This window comes from Xenopus laevis, chromosome 5L, assembly GCF_017654675.1.
Source record: "Xenopus laevis strain J_2021 chromosome 5L, Xenopus_laevis_v10.1, whole genome shotgun sequence".
In the NCBI taxonomy this organism is placed as follows: Eukaryota; Metazoa; Chordata; class Amphibia; order Anura; family Pipidae; genus Xenopus; species Xenopus laevis.
In genome coordinates this window covers 123,362,714-123,387,660 of record NC_054379.1, presented here as the reverse complement: position 1 = coordinate 123,387,660, position 24,947 = coordinate 123,362,714, and the positions used below count along the sequence as shown (strand labels likewise).

The 24,947-nt window shown below is 36.0% G+C and overlaps 1 protein-coding gene across 2 annotated transcripts in view; it reads right to left on the bottom strand.

Annotated features, from left to right (window-relative positions):
* Positions 1-24,947, bottom strand: part of LOC108717037 — a 114,564-nt gene that overhangs the window by 37,422 nt on the left and 52,195 nt on the right. For both annotated transcript variants that reach the window (XM_018263761.2, XM_018263758.2), the window contains one exon: positions 1,911-2,116. In XM_018263761.2, the coding sequence (XP_018119250.1) occupies positions 1,911-2,116 (206 nt within the window). The remainder of the gene's footprint in view (positions 1-1,910; positions 2,117-24,947) is intronic.

The following is a 24,947-nucleotide window of genomic DNA, read 5'->3' as shown; positions in this document are numbered from 1 at the left end:
TGAGATTAAAGGGTCAATTAACCTTGCGAACAGCATTGTAATATATTGTTTATGTTAACTTCATGAAGGGAATTTTGAGCAGTTCATTAATAGATGGAGACTGCAGTCTGGACATCACTGAAGCACAAGCTAAAAGTAAATAAAAGTTGCACAATATATTCTTTGTTCTTCTTACTTCTATTTGCCACCAAGGGGCCCCCTCTGATACTCTCCTGTCCTGTACCCTAGTCTTGATATATTGGGGGTGGGGGGAGATAGAGACAGATAGTCCTGGATGTTTCAGAATATATTTTCAGAAAACTGTGTCTTAGCTCTCATTAATAAGCAATTACTATGACAGATTTTAAATAAGTATTTAGATTATTTCATTCTATTATTATGATTTTAATATAAATCACTTTAAATCAAAACAAAGTAAGAGCCAAATGGGAAAATGTATAAAAAAAATTGTTAACAGAAAAATATGTGAAAAGCGAAAAAGTTCTCTTTGCTCATATTAACCATATATTTGCAAACCTTCAAATGTTTTTAGCAAAAAAAAATTATTGCAAATTGCATAGTTTGTACAAGTGCTAATAGTATGTCATATTATGTCTGTTATCCAGAACGCTTGGGATCTGGGGTACTCCGGATAAGGGATCTTTCCACTATTTGGATCTCCATACTCCAAGGGGTAGATTCACTAAAGGGCAAAGTGGCCGTCGCTAGCAACAATTCGGCAGAAATCTCATACGCAAGGACATCGCCTATCACTAACAGACGTAGAGGACAATTTGCTAGCATACGTTCTCACCCTATCGCCAGGCGACTTTTCGAACTGACTAACGTTTGTTAATCCGCAAATTCACTAAGATGCAAATTTTACTCAACATTACCTCTTTTGCCAGAGTTTACTTTGCCACCTCAGACCAGGCGAATTGATAAGACAAAGCAACATCTCCCTCAATCTTATGTCAGTGACATCATATCCTGTATGCTGGAAATGTATTAAAGTTGTAAATAAACGCTGGCGACTTTTCTTTTTTAAAAGCGTGATACCACTAGTGAAAATTGGCTAGCGTTCAGCTGCTGAGACACAACTTTGCATTTTAGTGAATTAGCATAGTGGTAATAAATTTGCGCCTGGCGAAGTGGTGCGGAGTCTGGCGAAGTGGTCGCCGGCGAAAATTCGCCCTTTAGTGAATTTGCCTCAGGTCTACTACAAAAGATTATTTAAACATCAAATTAACTCAATATGATTGATTTTAGTGATGTGTGGGTCCAGATTTTCTGGACCAGCACCCCGACCCTAACCCGCCCTCACCCAACCCGCACCTGGCCCAACACGACTTGGCTCCTCCATTTAAAGCCCCGCACTCGCATCTTGCCGCATCAAGACCAGAAGACGTGATGCGGCAGTAGGGATAAATTACGTCTTAGCTGGGATCAAGCACTATGTACTGTTTTATTATTACAGAGAAATATTTAATAATTTTAAATATTTGAATTTTTTAAATAGAAATGCAGTCTATGGGAGATGGCCTTCTTGTAATTTGGATAACGGGTTTCCGGATAGATAATGGGTCCTATACCTGTACTTTTAAACTGGTCTTAAAAATACACACACAATTTGCAAAGTGATTATGTAATAGCTGTATAATGAACAACAGTTTGGTGCAAATTTTCCCCCATGTTATATTTCACCTAAATACCATTAAATGTACAATGTGTCCCTTTACTAGAATGGTGTTGCCAAATTCCACGAAAAGGAATTTAGAACCAAACAGGCATAGCAGTGTGATTTTATTGTATATGTGCCAGTGACTGGAAATATCCATGTATCCCACCTGATGTGCACTGTTAATAGATGAGAATTACAAAGCATTGTCATGATTATATACTGTCTACATTGCTTATGTCTTCCGCCATACCTAGATCTTGTCGGCCTGCCAAATTGGACTGTGTATGTTGTAATTTGTGGCTTCAGATCGATTGAGAGGTCATTTACGCATGAGTTAGATACGCTGGCCATCAGGTATTTGTGTGATTGCTCTCGTCTGCAGAAAAGCTGTCCTTTCCTCCCTGCCTTTGATGGCTTTGGGCTCTGGAGTGAGGCCTGACCTGACAGCTGCTCGTCCTTAGGGAGGAATAAAGGAAAAGCATGAGACCTGCTTGACTTCCCACTTATCTGCTGTTAGAACATTCATTTGAGACATGGACAATAAAGGTTATATTTCTAGTCAAGGTGGAAAAAATATATTCTAGTATATTGGACTGAAAAAAAACCCAGTATGCAGCTTATAGGCTATGCACATCGATTTTGAAGCTTAGACTTACATCTACTAAAAATGAGCAAGACATGTTATTCCAAACACATATTTATAGCATATGTTTTACATGTGGACTGGATTTAGATGCTTATCCAGATTTTCTTTGTGCAAAATTCTGTGTGTGTGTTTTTCTGCTGTCCATATCAATTGCCTTTAAATGAATTTTCCATATGCAGATGGTTGTACAAAAATAAAAAGAAAGGATTATTATAGAAATCATTAAGATCAAGATAGGATTCCATCTAAAATGAAATACCAAACAAATGTTAATGAAAGGTCTGCTGTGCTATGGAAATAAAAAAAAGAAAAGAAAATGAAAACAATATTTGCAGAACTAAATCAAAAAGAGAGAGAGGGGGCAGGATCTAGAATGACCCAAAAGTTATGAATGAGCGATTAAATTGAGCCAATTAGCACAGGGGGGAAAACTATCACATGAATCACAGGAAAAATATCCATTTTTGTGAAGGCTCACCAATAACAATAACCGCTGTTTTGTGAAACTTGTTACTGTAGGCAAATTGCAATAATTCTTTTTTTTCGCGAAGAAAAACAGAACTCACCGAGACAAACTTTGTAGTCTCTATTAATGCCATTTGTATATATGCCACTAGTTATAAAATGACATTGAAAGTTAATGCCGGTCTCAACAACACCATGGTTTCTCAGTTTTATGTGCTTTTTAATTTCCTCTGTGGAAAAATCTGTTCTTCATAAAAGTGCTGCTAAGGAAAATGTGGAAAAAGCTGATTCATTCCATATTTACATTCCTGCTAGTACCTGGAAATGAACCAATTAGGGGTTGCGCCAAAAAAGAGGTGGTATCAAACCCCCTTGTCCTATAGACAGTGCATGAGATTACAAAAATGAATGGGAAGCTGCCTGCTTCTGTGTTATCAGCAATCTGCTACATCAAACAAGGGCACCTTTACTTAGAAGTAAATGGCACATACATGCAGCTCCTTTAGGGCAGAGACAGATGAGAAGATTCAGGGAGTTTATCGCCTCTTCTTCGGGCGACTAATCTCCTTCTTTGGGCGACTAACCACTCCCTTAAAGGGGTGGTTCAACTTTTAGTATGTTGTAGAATGACTAATTCTAAGCAGCTTTTTCAATAGTGTTTATTTTTTCTTTATTATAGTTGAATTATTTGTAGTGATGGGCGAATTTGTGCGAAATTCGCAAAACGGCGGAAAATTCGCAAAACTGGACCAGCGTCTCGTTTTTGACACTGCCATCCGTTTTTGATGCCGGTGTAAGTTTTTTGGATGTCGGCATCCGTTTTTTTGGACGCCAGCGAATTTTGCTGTTTCACAAATTTATTCGCCGGTGGTGAATCGCGCAAATTTGCCGCAAATTCCCACCTGGCAAATAAATTCGCCCATCACTAATTATTTGCCTTCTTCTTCTGACTCTCTCCAGCTTTCAAATGTAGATCACTGACCCCCATCTATAAACAAATGCTCTGTAAGGCTACAAAACTACTGGTTATTACTCGTCTATCTATTCAGTTCCCCCCCCCATTCATATCCCAGTCTCTTAATCAGATGAATGCATGGTTGCTAGGGGTAATTTGGACCCTAGCAACCAGATTGCTGAAATTGCAAACTGGAAAGCTGCTGAATAAAAAATGAAATAACTTAAAAACCACAGATAATAAAAATGAAAACTAATTGCAAATTGTCTCCGAATTTCACTCTCTACATCTTAGTAAAAGTTACTAACCCATTTGTATTGTTTCATAACTTATATTTTATAACTTATATAGTATAGTTCTGCACATGAATGTACTTTACTAATTGATAAAGTTTCAAAGGTAAATGGCACAGAAAATGAGTCTGTCATTGCTCAGTTGGGCCTGTTGGTGTGTTCAGGAGAGACTTAAATAGCGATCTTCTTCTATCCTCTTCTTTCTTCAAATTTCATGGGGCAAATGCATGTGCAGTTGAACAAAATAGCCTACTTTTTAGTTAGAGTTCAGCTTTTCGTTCAGCCGCACAAACAAAGAAGAAGACGGAAGAGGATCGCTCCGTGGTTCTCACTGGTATAACCCTGGGCCGGTGCAGTTTTCTGCTGATAGGAGCACCAGCCCGGGGCTACAGGTAAGTCAATACAATCACTTTGGGGTGCCTAACATTTGGCACCCCCAAGTCTGATAAAAAATCATTTAAAGATTAAACTAACCCAATAGGCTTGTTTGCTTCTTATAAGGATTAATTATATTTTAGATTGCATCAAATCAAGGCATGGTTTTATTATTACAGAGATATGTATTCATATTTTGAATTATTTGGTTAAAATGGAGTCTATGAGAGATGGCCTTTCTGTAATTTGGAGCTTTCTGGATAACTGGTTTCTGGATAATGGATACCATACCTGTATTGTAAATATTCTACAGGCTTTTGCCCTATCCTAAAGGATTCCCAGTAGTTTGAATCATTATCATTGTTTCCCCAGCAGTCAGGACAATGCTTAACATACTGACACATTTATCAAAGCAGATCAGTTGTGTCATTTTGTCATAATATGTTCCAAAGCAGTCCAACAACTTCTTCTGTAGTGTTTCTGCACTGCTTTACTTTGGTAACAGACCAACTACTTGAAGTAATATTTAACTTTCCTTAATAGCATTTGCATACACTGCCTGCTTTACTTGAAAAACCAGCTTTTGGGCACAGAATACAATTTACCTCATATCATCATAATAGTGATTTTTACTGAACTGCTTTGCTTCCTTCATAGACTAACTGTTTGCATGAACTATCTATTCATCTTATAATACATTTGCATAAACTGCTTTGCATCTGTTTTTATAATATAATTTACTCTCCTCATGAACTGTTTAGTTGTTATATTCATTGCACGATGAACAGTTATTCACCAAAATTAACCCAACTGAGTACACATATTATTGCTAGTCAGACACATTAGCACATATGTCTGCTATAATTTCCTGAGTTTGATTTGTGAGAGACGTCTGCGCCTGATCCTTCAAAGTGTAAGTATGCTGCGCCTATTGGTGGTGGCTGTGATGAGAACCCTGGAGCTACCGTCTGGTCAAGCGATGGTGGTAACGTCAGGACTCCTCTGAGTCAACAGGCGCAACACCACTTGATTCAGAATGGAACAGGAAGGACTATACGGAACTACAAGAATCGCATTTTGAAGCAAGTACATGTAATAAGAGGAAATTGTGGGGACCATAACTGCACTTGCTGATGTAAATGAGCCCTTAAGTCTAGCTATCCAAGTTGTACCCTCTCTGAAGTAGACTGTTAAAGTGGTCGTTCAGTATATTATAAAATGGCTCATTTTAAGCAACTTTTCTATTAGCCTTTAATTTTTATTTTTTTCGAGTTTTTTAATTATTTGCCTTCTTCTGACTCCAATGAGGGTCCCTAACCCCATCATCTCTGACCACATCTAAAAAAACAATTGTAAGGCTAAAAATGTACTGTTATTGTTAATTTGTATGATTCATCTTTCTTTTCAGGCCCTCTCCTATTCATATTCCAGTCTCTTATTCTACTTATATGCCTAGTTGCTAGGGTAATATGGACCTTAGCAACCAGAAATGAAAATCAATCTCAAATTGTCTCAAAATATTTTCTCCACATTATACTAAAAGTTAGTTTAAAGGTAAATAACACCATTTAATAAAAAGATGATTTATTTATGATTCATCATGTCTGGCCTGCCTTGTCTGAGATGCAAGAAAGACCAAGCTTGCGTGCCCAGGCTTCCTAAGTATCCATAGATAGAAAAACTATTGCAGAACTTTAACTTTGGAAGCTTACTGTGCAGGGAATGAACAGCCACCCCCATGATCCATTTTCTAAGCATATTAGCTGTGAATGTTTTTATTAGAAAGGTATAAAGACCTGAGTTTATGACATAATCTGGTGGAAATGTGCTCATCTATTAACCAAAGCAACAACCAGGCTACCGTTTGGCTGCTATTGACTAGTGGATTTACTTACTTTAAATAAGCTCATTAGCACCTAACAGGGTTGTAAAATACACTTTAAAATATACTGTGTATAACCAAATGGTATACTGTGTTTGGAGAAACTAAGCTTTATATGGACAGGTAAATCACCCATACCTGAAAAAAGAGCAGAGGAAAGTCAATAATGGTGTTTTTGCAGAAATTATTACAGAGATAGAGATAAGTACAGGCAGCAAATGAGGTGTAGGTCAGTAAAGGCTGAACTTGATTGGTGGTTGGCATTTTTTACCCAAATTAACTAGTGATGTCGAATAAATTTGGCAGGTGCGAATTTGCAGCAAATTTCCGCGAATGAATTCGCAAAACTGTGGAGAAAATTTGTCGCATCAAAAAAATTATTCGGAAGGCCATTGACTTTAATGCATTTGGACAAAATAGGCTCGCGTATAAAAATTGTCGCGGGCGTCGAAATTGACACGCGTCAAAATAATTTTGACAGCAATTGACTTCAATGTGTTTTCCGCCATTACACGGATTTCGCGGGAAATTCACATTCACTGGACAAATTCACCCATCACTAAAATTAACTATATATATTGTATATATACAGTTTTGTTTGCTGTTCCTGACGAAGGTCCTGGTTTAGGACCAAAACTTCTAATAAACTCTCCTTTTTTTGCATAATATACAAACCTTGAATGTGCCCCAGTCTTTACCTTTTGCTATATATTGTGTGTGTATATATATATATATATATATATATATATATATATATATATATATATATATATATATATATATACAATATATATATATAATTTATATATTTCAAGAATTATACACAATATTTGGATGATTTCCAGTTTTATATACATTGTCAAGTATTTTTCATGCAATAGTATGCTTATGATGTCTGTATTAGGATAAAAAGAAGCAGAATTTTGACCAGATTTTGACAGATTCTTGGTCTGAAAAACAGTTTAAGGGTGTATAATAATGGTATTGCAAATGTGGTTGTAATAATGTGCTCTGTCTTTGCTTTTCCAGAGATGGTAATGTAAGAATAATAGTGAGAATTGAACCTAAGGCATAAGGGATAAAATAGTATATACAGTTAATAATATAAGAATTGACAGAACCAGCACTGCAAAAAAAAAACATCAGCACAAAGCACCAGATTGGAAATAAATGTGCAAATGCCTAAACATAAACCTCCAGGAAACAAAAAACATTGCAGTAACATATATGGCCTAGTCTTTTCCGTCTCTAGTACTTAAAAGTCCAGATGGCAAATAGTTTTATTTTTACACTCCATTCCTTCTCTAAGATATAACCAGAAAATTGATGAAACAAGTTTGTCCCATTCTGATCCAGAGTGTGACTGCCAGGTGGTCCAAAATGATAGATGATATAGAAGGTTCCTTATTGCTGCATCATTTTAATAAATTGTATGTGTGCAGAACAGATAACCCTTCAAATGGGTTATAAAGGCCCTAATTATTGTTGTTTTGAGGCCCAATAACCTACACATTTGATTCTTCTTGCTGCTTATATATCAGAGGGTTATTTATTAAAGTCCTAATCCAAAAAACTCACACAATTCCAGTTTTTTTAACTATGAACTCTGAATTTTTAGTGGAAAATTCCAAGATTTATTATACCCAAAGGATCGAAATAGTCTGAATCAGAAAATACTCCATCTCAGACCTGCCAAGGTTGTATTTAGGTTAATGGGAGAAGTCCCTATCCCATTTTCTGTCTTCTGCGCTGGAATCTGACTATTTCTGGCTTTTCGGGCAAAAATCTGAAAAATTATGACTTTTCGTGTAAAAATCCGAAAAAATCATAGGATTCTGATTTTCACTCGATTGTTTCTTAGCTGACCCTCCCTGGTGCTTTGCTCTAATATTGAGTGAGTTCCTACTGCTTTGACTTGGCCTTTCAGTGTGTCCTGCCTGTGAATCATTTTAGCCTTGATTCTGATGTTGTCTTCTGTTTTCTGAATCAGTGCCTAGTCTGCTCATGAGTCATCTAGACTAGCTTTGCAAGCTTCTGACTTTGCATACTTACTACTTGAGGCAACTGTTCTTGGAGTGGTGCTACTTCAAGTGCTGTTTCTCCAGTTGCTGGCTTTCTGCACCTTGAGTTTGCACAAAGATTGCATAACAAAATATTCATTGCATATACTGATGCCTTGTGATATCTGTTTTTATCTCACACCATGTGTGTCCTGCAGTTGCTAGGCATGCCAGCTGTTTTCTCTCAGTCTGTGCTTCTACTGCTACCATCCAAAAGGCATCTCTTGCTTGCTTACCTTGCTACAAACTATCTTGTACTTGCTTAAACTAAGGTCCATATAACCATGCAGGACACATTGCTGCTCCAGACCTGAGACAGGCTATAGCTCCCACTTATGTTTACATCTGCTGCTTTAGGCCATTTGCCAGATATGCAATATGTCAAATCAATCAATCATTCCATGCCTTTAAGGAGATTTCAACCAAGAGAAAGAGCAGAATCCTCACCAGTGGCCTTACCTAAACCATGACACTTTTATTATTTTATGTCTTATTTATGAATTTTCCAATCAAAGGGATGGAAGACTTTTGAAAATCTGCTTACACATTTTTTTAAACTATAGCTTAACTCAAACATATTCACTGGTTTCATAACTGTCATTATTTTTATTTAGATCACGTACAATATAATACTGAACATAAGAGTGTAAAAATGTGTACTGTGCATACTGTACTACAGTTCTTAAAATAGCTCTTTCCCTTAGAAATGCCCTTGATATTTTTGACAAGCTGAAAGGAAGATATTAGATCCGATAATGTAGGTAAAGACCAGCAAGGCCTTTAGAAACCACCGATGATGGACATCTATGCGGACATAGAAATATGCATTCTGTAGAGCCTCTGAAACCATCTTATCTCCTGGAATGAGATCATGAATTATTGGATGAGTAGGCAGTGATTGATGTCCTTCAAAGTTAACATAGGACTCCAAACACAATATTCATTAAAAGCATGTGGGACACACAACATTTCTCTGAGAACCTTTCGGGCTCTTGAAAAATCTAAAGTTTCTGATATTCTGCACTGTATTCTCTGGATGTATGATTCATATGCATGAAGCTCACTTTCTACAAAGTTTTATGCATATCTCATTCCTTTGTTACAAGTGGGAGTCGTTGTAATAAGGAACCCAAGTTTAAATAGGTGTGAAATCATTGAAAAATACCCTTAGACCATTTGCCAGATATGTCATATTCAGCATGTAAGGTAAAACATCCGATAAATTCTCATGCATTTGCTAATTCACTCAGGTCTGTAATCTCTAACTGAAGCCATGAATATGTACTGTTACTACAAGGAATAGTTCACTTTGTTTAAACACAACTGCAGCATATCATCCTTCAGCTCCTGTCCCTTTGTGTTCACACGGCTTTTTACATCACTTAAACCTGCACTGAAATATTGCTAATGGCATTGGTGCATGAAAAGATAAGAACTTTCCCAAAAACAGCAACTCCAGAAAAGCTCAGTGACAAAAGTAATTATAGCAGCACTGAACTGCTTTCAGGAGATTGTCAGACACATCACATTTCATGTACAGTTAAAGCATGTCGCTGATAACCTAATACTTAGCTGAAACAGAAGTCCTATAACATTTCAGTGTAAATCTCCCTTCCCTTTTACTGTGATATTTACTACAAATAATGACAGCTGTTGTGGTAAATGACATCATTTCCATTTTTCCTTACAGTTTGGTAAGCTATTAATTATCTGTAATGCTATTTCAAGACAGGTATAAATTCCATCTACCGTAATTACATACTGTACATTAAAGTGAATTTGTAACCTGGTTTGTTAGATTTACAGGCACTTTATTTATCTATTTATAAAGAAAAACAATAAAAACTATTCAAACATCACAACGGAACAGTTTATAATGTTTTTCTAAAAAACATGTATGCATACATATACATGGAAATATCCTTGAAATATTAAATGAGCTGATATTTCATAGATAGGTTTTAATAGGATTTGTGATCTCCTGGGTTGCTTCATAGAGGTATAGCTTGATTATGGATTTTCACTGTGAACCTTGGAGCATTATTATCATAGGCCACAGATCCTGTTAAGACTTTGCCAAAGTAGCCTTTAAAGTGCACTTAAGTGATAACATTTCCTACTTGGGTCTATTATTTTGCCCAAGGGCTAGGATATACCCTGTTAAAGTTGCCACTTTTGTGTCCAGAGTCTATGCTTTAAGATTGTCACATTACTTATTTTAGAAAATAATCTTTCACCCTATTTTCCCCTCCCTGTGATTGTACTTTGCCCTCGTAAAGTTTTCAAGTATATTCTCTGGTATCTAACTTTGTCTGATAATTGTTAATACAATTACTTGCTTTAGATCAGATTGCCTTGACATTAACTTGCAGGGGAGTATGGGGTATAGGGTATGTGACCAGGAAAGGCAAATGGAAGCCTCCCTTCATTATTATTCATTACAAAGAATCCATTATTTAAAGAAGAAGAAGACTACAATATAAAGTGGCTGTTCAGCAATTAGATACCAACCGGGTAAGAGAATATTGAAACTTGAAATGAGGTATGAAATGTAGATTCTGGAGCTGGTGTGCAACATAAATGTTGGGAGCAACTAATGGCGTAAATTTCAGTAGTTCAAGGGGTAAGTATGCACTAGGGTTCACATCACCAGGGCCCAGAAAGGCCAGCTGACATCAGCTAACAAATAACAAGAAAAACACGGGGGCCAGCTGCAAAATTTGCAGTGGAGCCTACAGGGCCTTAGTTTTATCACAAGGTGTTACTCACTAAAATGCCAATGATTAAGGGGCAGATTTACTAAGGGTCGAATTTCAAAGTACAAAAAACAATCGAAATTCGACCATCGAATTAAAAAACTTCGAATTCGAATGTCGAATTCGAAGTTTTTTCAACAAATTTGGCAATCCTGCGATCGAATAAAATAGTTTGAATCGAACGATTCGAAGGATTTCATCGATTTATTCGATGTGTTAAGACTTAGAAAATGGTTGTAGAAGGTCCCCATAGGCTAACATAGCACTTCGGCTGGTTTAAATTGACGAAGTATTGAAGTCGAAGTTTTTTTAAAGAGACAGTATCTCGATTATCGAATGGTCGAATATTCGAACCATTTATACTTTGAATCGAAGTCGAAGTAAATTCGAAGTCGTAGTATCCTATTCGATGGTCGAAGTATCCAAAAAAATTTTTTGAATTTCGTATTTTTTCCACTTCGACCCTTAGTAAATCTGCCCCTTAGTATCAATGTTGATACGAAACGCGTAAGGCTGTGTCATGGATCCTGAATAAACATGGTTGATTTATCCATCTGTGTGGAGGATTGTTCTATTGAGTGCCTGTCCATTTGCATCTACGGGTTGGATCCGCTCCCTTAGCTGAAGGTTCAGGGCGATGTACCTGGGCCTCCTCATATACTGGGTGAGTCTTTTGTGACTCTTGTTCGCTATGCTATAATAACTCACTAAAAATAAACAAGGCCCTAGAAATATATGTAAACACAAATGGTTGATTAAAACATGTTAACATTCTTGAAGATATTCTTTAACCTTTCAAATGTGTATGTAAGATTCTTACAGCACACCCTTTAACACGAGATAAACTTATTTTCCAGCTATAGCAACACTTTAATTATTTACCAACCCACTACATCATACAGGGATCTCCTTTAAGCACAGAGGCAGTGATAACTGTGTAACCTAAATTTAATGATTACATATTAATGATTTATGTAAATTATGTAGAATACAGAGGAGCAGTCTTACATATAATTAAATGAAAATAACATCCCGTGCTTTATTGTAATGCAGTGACAAATCTTTAATGTTGTTCACATCGAGCTGGTACAAGCTACTGTGAATACATATTTTAATTTCTCCAAATTACTTGCTGTCTATCAGTGTCCTGCTCCTCTGAGACAATGCTTTCATGTATTTTTTAGAAGCTTAGAATGCACACAGAGCTTCATGACACTACAAGGAGGCTGTTATCTGCAGTTATTCATATCCCTAATACATTATTAGCTTGGAGAATCAGTTTATACCAGTTGCAGCATTTTCTATTTTTTAAACATGTCTGTGTAATTTCTGTTTCCTACTGGTCCTTCTCAAAGTGAGATGTGACAGTATGATGGAATTGCCAGTGGTTGAATGTTATGGAACCTAGTCACATTTAAAGGAAAACTATACCCCAAAACAGTGTACGTCTCTAAAAAAAAATATACTGCATAAAACAGTTCATATAACACTACTTCATGTAACTAAAGAATTTTCATAATAGTACACTTTTTTAGTAGTATGTGTCATTGGTTAATCCTAAATAGAGAATTGCCATTTTAAAAAAAATAAGGGCCGTCCCCTGGGATCCTACGATTCACGGTGCACACAAACAAACCATACATGTTAGGTCACATCAGCCAATTAAGGGACGAAGTTCTGTCTTTTACTTCCACACTTCTTCCTGTTACAGTTAGAGCTGCATTATTTCTGGTCAGGTGATCTCTGAGGCAGCACACAGACCATCACAAAAATGGGGGCCCAAGGCAAAAGGGCAATATTTACAAAAATATATATTCCAGTTTGGTAAGATTCTTTAATATATAAACTATCTGTTGCTTAAGTATTCATTATGGGGGTAGAGTTTGACTTTAAGATTCAAGTTTTCTGTGTTCGAAGGAAAATCGTACGATCGTACGATAAAATCGTTCGAATCGTATGATTCAGAGTACAATCATACTACGACCAGAATACAATTATATGATGAATAAAATCCTCCGACTTCGAATGTCAGAGGATTCTATTTGATGGTCGAATTTCGAAATATTTTTCACTTCGAAATTCGACCCTTGATAAATCTGCCCCTTAGTGCTCCACTCTATTTTCTCACCTTAAACAAGGGAATATATGTCAGTATTGGAGATAACTGACTTATCAAGGGTCGAATTTCGAAGTAAAAAATACTTCGAAATTCGACCATTGAATTGAAATACTTCAATTTGAATATCGAATTCGAACTTTTTTCATCAAATTTGGGTATTCTGCGGTCAAAGGGAAATTGTTCGATCGAACGATTAAATCCTTCTAATCGAACGATTCGAACGATTTTATTGTACGATCGAACTATTTTACTTCGACTTAAAAAAACTTAGAAAAATGCTGTAGAAGGTCTCCATAGGCTAACATAGCACTTCGGTTTAATTTAGCGAAGTATTAAAGTTTTTTTAAAAAGACAGTACTTCGATTATCGAATGGTCGAATATTCAAACTATTTTACTTCGAATCGAATTCGAAGTAAATTCAAAGTCATAGTATCCTATTCGATGGTCAAAGTATCCAAAAAGATTACTTCGAATTTTTTTACTTCGAAAATTCTTTTCAATTCACTTTGACCCTTGATAAATCTGCCCCCTAAATGATATAGCAGTCATTGAGATAAATGGCATCATTATCAAGCTAATACTTTGAAGCTGTTATTGAGATATGGCATTTGTTCTGGGTTTAAACTTGGCTTTGACCATGAAAGTGGAGAAACATTTGAGGAAGGAACCTTCTGATATTCATTCTAGGTTTTCATTTTTGAGCCAGATTATCTAAACTAGTATTTGCTGTTTTCCAAAATCTACATGTATTTAGCAGCTATTGAATTGCTCATTTGATTTTTCTTCAGTAGTCAAATATGGTACTCAGTAGTTAATATCCACTTAACACTGATACATCTCTTTTGATGTCTCTTGGATTGTGTATCAACAAACATTTTTGCAAATAATGAAATCCCTTCCAGCATTAAATGGAGTCATGAGTTTGCATATACAGATAATGTTATTGAACAGTCAATGGATACAAAAATATTAATTTATTAATATTAATTAATTAAATATTAATTTCCTATAGTAAAAATAAGACAACATGGGCAGGCTCGTAAATATGTTAGCATATTTACACAAAATGTTAATTTAACAAAAACATTTTTAAAAATATTTTTTTTTTTAATTCAATTTATAAATTAGCTTGAGTGTTGAAAATACACCTCCTATTGCCTTCAGTAGACTCTAATTATTCTAACTTCAGTCTTACAGATAAATCTTGGAAATTGAGTTGAATCTCTAGTTTGAAAATTATTTACTGTGATTTTCTTAAAGGGATACTGTCATGGAAAAAAAAAATAATTTCAAATGCATCAGTAAATAGTGCTGCTCCAGCAGAATTCTGCACTGAAATCCATTTCTCAAAAGAGCAAACAGATTTTTTTATATATAATTTTGAAATCTGACATGGGGCTGGACATATTGTCAGTTTCCCAGCTGCCCCAGTCATGTGACTCGTTCTCTGATAAACTCCAGTCACTCTTTACTGCTGTACAGCAAGTTAGTGTGATATCACCCCTTCCCATTCCCCCTGGCAGCCGAACAACAGAACAATGGGAAGGTAACCAGATAGCAGTTCCCTAACACAAGATAACAGTTGCCTGGTAGATCTAAGAACAGCACTCAATAGTAAAATCCAGGTCCCACTGTGACACATTCAGTTACATTATGTAGGAGAAATAACAGCCTGCCAGAAAGCAGTTCCATCCTAAAGTGCTGACTCTTTCTGAAAGCACATGACCAAAGATGGCTGCCTACACAAATAAAATACACTTGCTGGTTCAGGAATGACATTTTATTTTGTAGAGTGAATTATTTGCAGTGTATACAGTGTAATTTAGAAATAAAAACTACATCAACTAAATCATGACAGAATCCCTTTAAATTCAGGCAAGAATTTTTGTTCAAATTTTAATAAATTTGCCCCAAAATATTATGTAAACTACTGATAAAAACTGCTACACAATTGCTAACTATAAAACTGAAACATTATAGAGATTATTCAAGTTAATTTACTTCATTAGCCCTGTAATCTTAGTTTTTCTTTTCAACTCCCAGATTAAACATTTTGTTTATTACAGGTATAGGATCTGTTACCCGGAATGCTTGGGATATGGGGTTTTCCCCATTAATATTTTTTACTTAAAATTGACTCTAAGCCTTACTGTAATTTGGAGCTTTCTGAATAAAACATTTCCCTATAAGGGATCCCATATTTTTATTTAATCTCCCACTGATTCTGAAGTTTTTCATGGACAAGTAGAATGGGAAAGTTTGCTCCTGGCTTTGACAAACTCCAAGTTTAAGTTGAACAGAATTCTATAGAATCGATGTGTATTAAAGATGCAAATCGTCATCTCCAGCCTTGTCTAATTATAATAATAGGTATAACCGCTTTAAAGGGCCAGCAATCATTAGATGGCCGCAATAAAAAACAAACGGACCTCTTTTTCTAAAGCTATTCCTCAAATCTCTTGATCTGCGGCTTTTCAGAAAAAAAAAAGTTACATAAAGCAATGATTGGGAGAAAATAAGAACCAGCCGAAGAAGTTGAGAATGATTAAATCAGACACTGCATTTCCGTGTCCTTGGTGGGTGGCGCAGCAACTCGAGATTATGAATTTCAACATTTGCACAGTTACGGAAGTTTATCTTATGGTGATTACGGAAGACTGAAAGCACATTTTTTCACTGAAATACCTATTATTTATTTGGACAATTATCTTCCTACTTTTAGCATTTATCAAGCAGAATATATTAATGTGCTTGGGCAGGAAGTCTTTGAAATGATGGCTCACTGTTCTTCATTTTTAATCAAGCTGCATTCGCATCCGATTTTTTTTTCTCCAGACTGCATTATGGAAAAAAAAGGCGTTTGCTTGACACCTATTGTTTTGATACTGATCAAGAGGAAATGCTTCATCGCCGGCTGCAAGTTATAAATATAGACAAACTAAGCCATAAAGTATCATCTGGAGCAGCCTATATTTCTGAGATTGGTATTTGCATATATGATACTATGTTAAGGATTTTTTTTAATAACAAATGCAATTTGATTAGTGGTGATCATGAATTGGCTTCCATAGACATATCATAAACACCTTGTACTAAGTGGAGCATGGAAGGTGTCAGTTTATCCACTCCTCTGCTGGAAGAGGAGGCAAAAAAAGCTTGAAAAATTTATTAAGTGAATTAAATTCAAATTCAAACTTTTCTTTATTTTATTAGCATATCTAAATGCAAAGTTAAGATTTAATTTACTTTTATTGAACTACCCATCTCCCCCTTGTGTGTGTGAGATCCTACTCCTGGGATTCACAGGACATGATTCCAATGCAGCGTCATTTAGAAATGGGGTTACAATGACCAGAATATGATTCTGGTTGAGCTAGTTACATCACAGAAGCACGTTACTCAGTTTCACACACGTAACATCGCAAAAGAACTCTTTATTTTGTAATATTAAATATAAGTATAAAAGTAAATAATATTGTCTGTACAGGTATGGGATCCATTACCCGAAAACCCATTACACAGAAAGGTACGAATTACGGGAAGGCCATCTCCCATAGACTCCATTTTTTCCAAATAATCCAAATATTTAAAAATTATTTCCTTTTTCGCTGTAATAATAAAACAGTACTTGTACTTGTATTGGAAGCAAAACAATCGTATCTTTTATTTAATGATTAAATATTTTTAGTAGACTTAAGGCATGGAGTTCCAAATTACAGAAAGATCCATTATCTGTAAAACCCCGGGTTCTGAGCATTCTGGATATCAGGTCCCATACCTGTACTGTCTTTGATTATAACCATCGCAGGCATTGGGGTATCAAACTGCTCAGTTCAAACTCTTAAGAGAAACCCATATGATTTCCTCTTTCAACCTGGAAGAGTGCTTTCTACATTCTTATATATATATATACAGCATGTCTCCCCAGCTGCTGTTCACTAGGTTAAGATTCATTATTTAACCAAAGTAAAGAACCAACGGCTATGAATATTAAATATCCATCTTTTGTAAGGGGTAAGGTGCTGCATTATGACATTTTTGCTTATGATTTTCCTGATATTTACAGAAATAGGTAGATGGACCGCTTTCATCCTAAGTTAAAATGAAGATCTACATTGTTGTGATACAGATGTTTCATTATTAACTTATTGGATTTTACAAACCATATGACAGCAAAAGTTGAAAGCTGCCGGGGGGAGGTTCTGTAGAATGCAGCTCCTAGTATATCATTAAAAAGTATATTTATCAAAAAGTGAAGTTAGAGATCGCCACAGTCCTCTAGAGTGGAATTCCGCCACTCTCCATTCATTTCTATGGGATTTTGAGTATGAGTGTGTATCAATGGGTGAAAGTTCATCCTTTGATAAATACGCCTTTCAAAATCCCATAGAAATGAATGGAGAGTGGCGGAATTTCACTCTAGAGGACTGTGGCGATCTCTAACTTCACTTTTTGATAAATATATCCCTAAGTCTGCTTGAACAAAAGAGGTCTAATACTTTTCTTAGTTGTAATGAAAGTCTCTCTTCAATACATCTATGCATTTTGAATTGAGATATATTAATGAAACCTTTCCAAACAATACAGTTTTTTTTTCATAATCTTTGTTATCATTTCTTCCTAAAGGTATTGGTATAAATCACTGCCTACCTCACACCTAGTTCTAAATATTTATCTAAGGGGCAGATTTACTAACCTTGAGTGAATAGTTCAAATGAAAAAATATTCGAATTTTCGAAGTATTTTTTTGGGTACTTTGACCATCGAATTGGTCAAATTTGATCGAATTCGATCGAATTGAATGATTCAAACGATTCGAAATAAAAATCGTTCGACTATTCGACCATTCGATAATCGAAGTACTGTCTCTTTTAAAAAAACTTCGACTTCATACTTCGCTATATTAAAGCTACCGAAGTACACCTTCCAGAGCACTTTTCTAAGTTGATCGAATAAAAATCATTCGATCGATTGCTTAAAATCGTTCGATCGTTCGATCTAATGTTTTGCGCTAAAATTCTTCGAATTCGATATTCGAATTCAGAGGAATATACTTTGAGGTTCGAAATTGAGGGTTTTTTAACCCTCGAAATTCGACCCTTGATAAATCTGCCCCTAAATGTAGGGGAGGGGGTGCATTTTTTTGTAAATATGATCCGTTGTACATGCTAATAAAATGCTAATTGAACATTAATTGCACAATTGTCCTAAAGGGTACTTTTATCCTGTTGGTTTTTTAATGCAGTTATTTAGCCTTCTTATTTTGCCTTGACCTTGCAGGAAAAGGGTATATTCCAGTCAGCATAATGCTTTATCTTTGAAAGCTACAATCAATAAGGATAATTAATGATGCCTGCTGCAATGATAGCCTCAGCAATCATTATCCCACATTAATCCGTGCAGTCAGACTGAGGTCAAGGCCATTTAAATCATTTACCAATGGGCGGAGAAATTCAAATAACATGGCAATATAAACCCACAGACATAACCTCACTCACCTATTTGAAAGCAATTTCAGTAATTCAGTGATAATTGTTAAGAGGGTACATTATAAATAACAACAAAACTTGCTCAGGCTCTGCAACATTTGTATTTCCCGTAGGGTGATTTAGTTGGGAAATGTAAGTATTTCACGCAGCTCCCAAATTCGACCACTCAGCGGACAATTAATGGCACAATGCTGACAAGATTATGAACTGGAGCTGAACAGGCTGTCAGACAGCAATGAAATATATACATTGTTTTTCATAAAACTGCATTCATAATTTCTCATGTGGTTTCTAGAGTCGGATGAAAAGCATTGTTGAGACTCTTTGAGGCTTAAATGATGCTATGCAATCAATGTAAGCAAAATAAAGGGGAAAATGGAAAACTTTCTCAATGCTTTATATCAACACAAAACGAACGTAACTGAATTGTAAAGTGAAATTAATCAACACATTTTTAAAATTAAATGTGTTTTTGCATTTAAAGCGACATAACTGGAATTTTAGCCGGCTTGCAGAAGATCGACAAGCTAATGTTAAAGGGATACTGTCGTGGGAAACAATTTTAAAATGAATCAGTTAATAGTGCTGCTCCAGCAGAATTCTGCACTGAAATCAATTTCTCAAAAGAGCAAACAGATTTTTTTATATTCAATTTTGAAATCTGACATGGGGCTAAACATTTTGTCAATTTCCCAGCTGCCCCAAGTCATGTGACTTGTGCTCTGATAAACTTCAATCACACTTTACTGCTGTACTGCAAGTTGGAGTGATATCACTCCCCCCCCAGCAGCCAAACAAAAGAACAATGGGAAGGTAACCAGATAGCAGCTCCCTAACACAAGATAACAGCTGCCTGGTAGATCTAAGAACAACACTCAATAGTAAAAACCCATGTCTCACTGAGACACATTCAGTTATATTGAGAAGGAAAAACAGCAGCCTGCCAGAAAGCATTTCTCTCCTAAAGTGCAGGCACAAGTCACATGACCAGGGGCAGCTGGGAAATTGACAAAATGTCTAGCCCCATGTCAGATTTCAAAATTGAATATAAAAAAATCTGTTTGTTCTTTTGAGTTGGTATTTTCAGCCAGTGGAGAAGAACTCATACAATTTGTCAAGCCAGGAAGGGGGGGGGGGCTATATAAATAAATACTATGAAATAAATAAATGCAAAAGGTATTTTGGACAGTTAAAATTGCCTGTTTCTTTAAGCAAAAACAAACCCTTAATAAAAAAAACCCTACCCCCTACCCTACAAAGTCTCCCTCCCCCTAGCCTAGATGCCCCCTGGGCAAATGCCCCTAACTCTTTACTTACCCCTCCATGCAGATTCTGTCCAGCGGAGTTCACTAGCGCCATCTTTAGCCACTTCAGTAATCTTTGGAATGAGACCAGCACTTCGGCAATTTTAGCGAGTTTCGGCACATGCGCAAAACAGTTGTGAAACTGAAAATTGTTCCAACTGTGCATACACCGCTTCGCCAGTCTCATTCCAAAGATTACCAAAAATTATATTTTAGTTTGGATTGAGTAAAAGGTACTGTTATTATTACAGAGAAAAAGGAAAGCAATTTTAAAAATTAGAATTATTTGATTAAAATGGAACCTATGGAAGATGGGTCTCTCGTAATGTGGAGCCTTCTGGATAATAGGTTTTCCAGATAATGGATCCCATACCTGTATATAAAATATAGATGTCCAGTTATTCCCATTCCCAACATTGGGAAGGTAAAAGAGGGTAATGGGTAAAGCAAAAGTGCATTATGTTAGACCAGATTATTGAAAACAAGAAAGAGGTTGGGTAGAACTCAAAATGAATGCTTAAAAAGTAGACTATGGAAAAGAAAGTTAAACTGTGGAAATGAATCAATGGTACTGTATGTTTAAATGGCAGTAACCTTGGTAGATTTTTAATAAATTCCTGTGTTTGATGCTGTTAAACAGAGCAGCTGATAACTGATATAGCAGAAATAACATCTGTTCTATTATTTCCAAAGGAGGTTAGGTGAACGTAATTCTATTCACATAAAATATGCATTTGTTCTTGACTGTCAAGTACCTCTATTATTTTATTAAAAAGTCAGAAAAAAAGGAACATAATCAGACTTCATAATTTATGTGTGACATTTTCATTACAAAAAAACTTTGCGCAAAATCGAAATCTAAAATTTAATTTCCTGTGATGTTTAAATTACTTACTAGCTGGCCAGCCTCCAAACATTGTCATTATTTGAGGTTCCATATGAATTCTATTAAGGATATGTTTAACGGCTGCCAAAAAAAGAGCAGAGAAATCGCCTGCACAGTACTGAGGACTTGATATTTATGTACTTTGTGCAATTTGTATGTTGTCATTAGAATCTCTACATACTGAATACTATAAAGTACCCTATTACTTTACTTTCTTCTTCTTTAGCATATTCTGCCCTCCAATTCAGCAACTCTGACACTAACATAAAGTAAATATGTAATACACATTAGAAAAACACAACTTTCGTCTTTTGTTTTTTTCTATTATATACAGTTTTGTGTTGAAAATGTTCTGCTGGTATAAATGATACTGCCATTAGAAAAGAAAAGCAGGTGGTTTTTGTGTTGTAATTGACACAATGCAGCTGCTTGCTGCCATGGCTGAACTGATATGCTCCAATGAGCGCTACCTTCAAAGTCAATCACAACATAGGAGCCATCTCCGTTGTCAATCACAACACAAGATCCGCCCTCTGCTTCTGTTGGCAGGATGATTATAGAAGACAACTATTTTGGCACATTTTAATTGTAAATGTGTGCTATGTTATATTTCTTCATCTGCATTTTCTTCAAATACTGCCTATTTCAGCCCAAACCAATGCATTAAAGGCCTGATTTAATTGTAATATGTCACCCAAACAAGGCAGATAAGTTCACAAATTAATTAATGCAGCAGATGACTGTATATACACACACCAATATCATAATTATCTAAATGGCTATCCCAGTGTCAGTTTATAGTGATCAGTATCCGTTTATTGCTACAAATTATAAGGTATTGATGAATATGCTTTTTAAATAATAATAAACCACCATTCTTCAATTGATTTATAATTATTTGAGGCTTGAAGCCAGGCCTTGTCCTAGCTAATATGGTTGTTCATTAAAGTAAATCATTCATTTATAGGGTTTCTGAACTGCACTCCTTAGAAGCACTCAGCAGCACAAGCATTATGCATGGATGTGGGAACACATGGGACTAGCCTAGAGGAATCTGCCACACTAGTTCATCCTTTTATCAGCCTACCTTTGCTCATGTGAGCATACATGCTTAGTGAAAATATAATCGGTCACTTTAACACGTATTTATGACAATTTGTTTAATTTATATAAATTAGAACACTGGGTTAAAAGAAGCGGACATCCACAATTGCGCCAGCATTCAATTAAGTGTCAGTGCAAGGGGGGAGGGGTGTCCACCACATTTAAAGCAATTATCCTATATACAGAAGAGGACTTATCCCCCTATCCCGTTGCACTGTAGAAAATTAGACACAATATATTACAATAAAAAGCAATATTTATTAATAACCATGCTAGTGAAAACAAATTAAAACATATTTAAAAACCAACAGCGCTGCTGGAAACAAAAAACGGGGAATACCCTGATGTTAATTAGTGATCACTATTTTCCATGCTGGTTGAAAAACCTTGCTTAGGTAAGCAGTTCGGCGCTGCTGGGCTCAAGGCGGTGTTTTTCCCTTGCGGATTGGATGCAGTTTTTATCCCGGGGATGATCTGACGGATATTTGTGAGCGTTCCACACCACGGACGATATCCATACAAGGGCAAGTATAGGAAACCTTTTGCTGGCATACTGAACTGGGGTTCTGCATATATAGCCTTTAGGCTACTACATTGGATCCAGCGTTTGCTACAGCTAACTCCTTACTTACCCTGCACTTAACCTCGGCTCAAGGGGCTTCCGCTGAGGGACTTGCAAGGGGAGCCAGCCCCTACCCTGTTTGGGATATACTTCTTATACAGAGAAGAAGGGACATTTTGGCACGTATGCCCTTAATGTGGTCTGAAACTAACTCACACTAATGCAGAAAAGTAATGCTTTATCTTTGCCGGGAGTTCACATCTAACACGTTTTACTAAACCATCTATACTGCTCCAACCACATTTTTTACCTACGCAAGGTTTTTCAACCAGCATGGAAAATAGTGATCACTAATTAACATCAGGGTATTCCCCGTTTTTTGTTTCCAGCAGCGCTGTTGGTTTTTAAATATGTTTTAATTTGTTTTCACTAGCATGGTTATTAATAAATATTGCTTTTTATTGTAATATATTGTGTCTAATTTTCTACAGTGCAACGGGATAGGGGGATAAGTCCTCTTTTGTATATAGGATAATTAATTTATATAAATATAATAAGAGGATGCTATAATAAATAGATTGTAATTAAGTGGATGCAAATGTCAATCGTCCTAAACATGTTAATGAATTCTAAACTGTATTGGTGACTTTTAAATCAAAGAAAGATCAAATGAAGCAGAAGAGAGGCTGTTCAATCTATTAAGTAGCATGTCAGAGCAAGAACTCTCTCTTTTTGGCAATATATTCCACTGAGTTTATATGAAAGGCTTATTTACTTGTCATGTAATACATGTCAATGCACATCCTCGTTCCTATATAGTAACCAATATGTGCTAGAATGACAGGCTCAATGGACCATAAGTTGCTGCAGTCTATAAATTACACTCTAAGCATGTTGTTTCCCAGAAAAAGATCATTAAATCAATGTCAGTTTTACTAGGCCAGCATGTGGAGAGGATGGATGAGAGTCCCACATAAGACAAGGCCGCTAGCCAAATATTGCAAAGTATGACATTTCTGTGCTTTGATCAGCAAATCTCTCAGTTTGCCTTTCATATGGATTTTAGGGGGGAATTCTTTTAAAATGCACAAAACATTGACAAATGCTCATCTCGTAATGTTGGTCTTTGCTAGTTTAGTAAAATGTGTGTTTAATGATAGCCATTTATTTTGAGGCCAAAAAAAATCATTCTTGGAGGCACATAAATTATGGTTTTAAAAATGTGTTGCATGCTGGTATATTCAATAAACTGGTAATACAGAGCAGACAAAGCTGTGTTTAGGTAGATGAAAGCTGGGGAGGCTGCCTACTGTGTGGGGCAGGTATATCCTGAAGAACCATGAAGAAACCATAGACCTCCCAGGCCTCTTTTCTTGGAAGGTCATGTGACAAGAATGCTGAATATCAGGACTGTCCAAAATACAACTAACTGTTGTAGTTAAACTACACAATCCAGAATACACAATGTACTGAAGGCTGTTGGCGATGCTGGAAGTTTTAGCTCACTTGGATAGCTGTATGTTTGACTAAGGTGCAGCTATGGAAAGTCTGAAGGCCTAGTCTGGGAATGATACAACATTTTATAGAGCAATACGAGTTACTGAAATACTATCTATTGTACATGGGTTGCATTATCTGTTGGTGTTTTTTTTTTCAGCTGCATCAAAGCACCTAAGTATACCTAGGCAGCATGTCATTTACTAAAATGGGAATTTTGAGGGACAAAATTCCATGCAACCAAATGACAGCCATGTTCAGACACAATTGAAAAATACCAGCGGACAATACCACGTACCAAGGGCATAATCATACAAATAGCAAACACCTAATAAACAAAGAGTTTGACCATGTATTCTGGATGATGTGCTTGCAGATAAACCCCATCTTTATTCTGAAAACAAAGATGGGCAAAATTATTTGGCAAATGTAATAATTTCACTGTTTCTTGCAAAGTGTTGGACAGGAAAATGCTTTAACTTCACATTAGGAGCAGGGAGCATGATCACAACTGTATATTGCACTGTCATCCAGACATGTAGCCCTATTTATATAATCTAATGCAATAAAATTATTAGAGCGCCAACATTTTCCGCAGCACTGAACAATAAATGGGTTTATACAAAGAACATACAGAATATCATACATACATACATAATAACTGATTTGTAAATGATTTGTTCAGTTAATAAAATAAATTACAAGAAGAGGCAGGGGTTAGCTAGAAACTTTGGAGAAGTCTTAGCTATAAGAGCTGAATAAGGTTATGCAGAAGATCCTTGTGCTGGATGTCCATGATGTTCGAAACAATGAAATACATTTTATTTAACCTCAACAGTAAATTCAGATAAAAATGGCAGCAACAAAATGCTGAATGTTGTGTCCTAGAAATG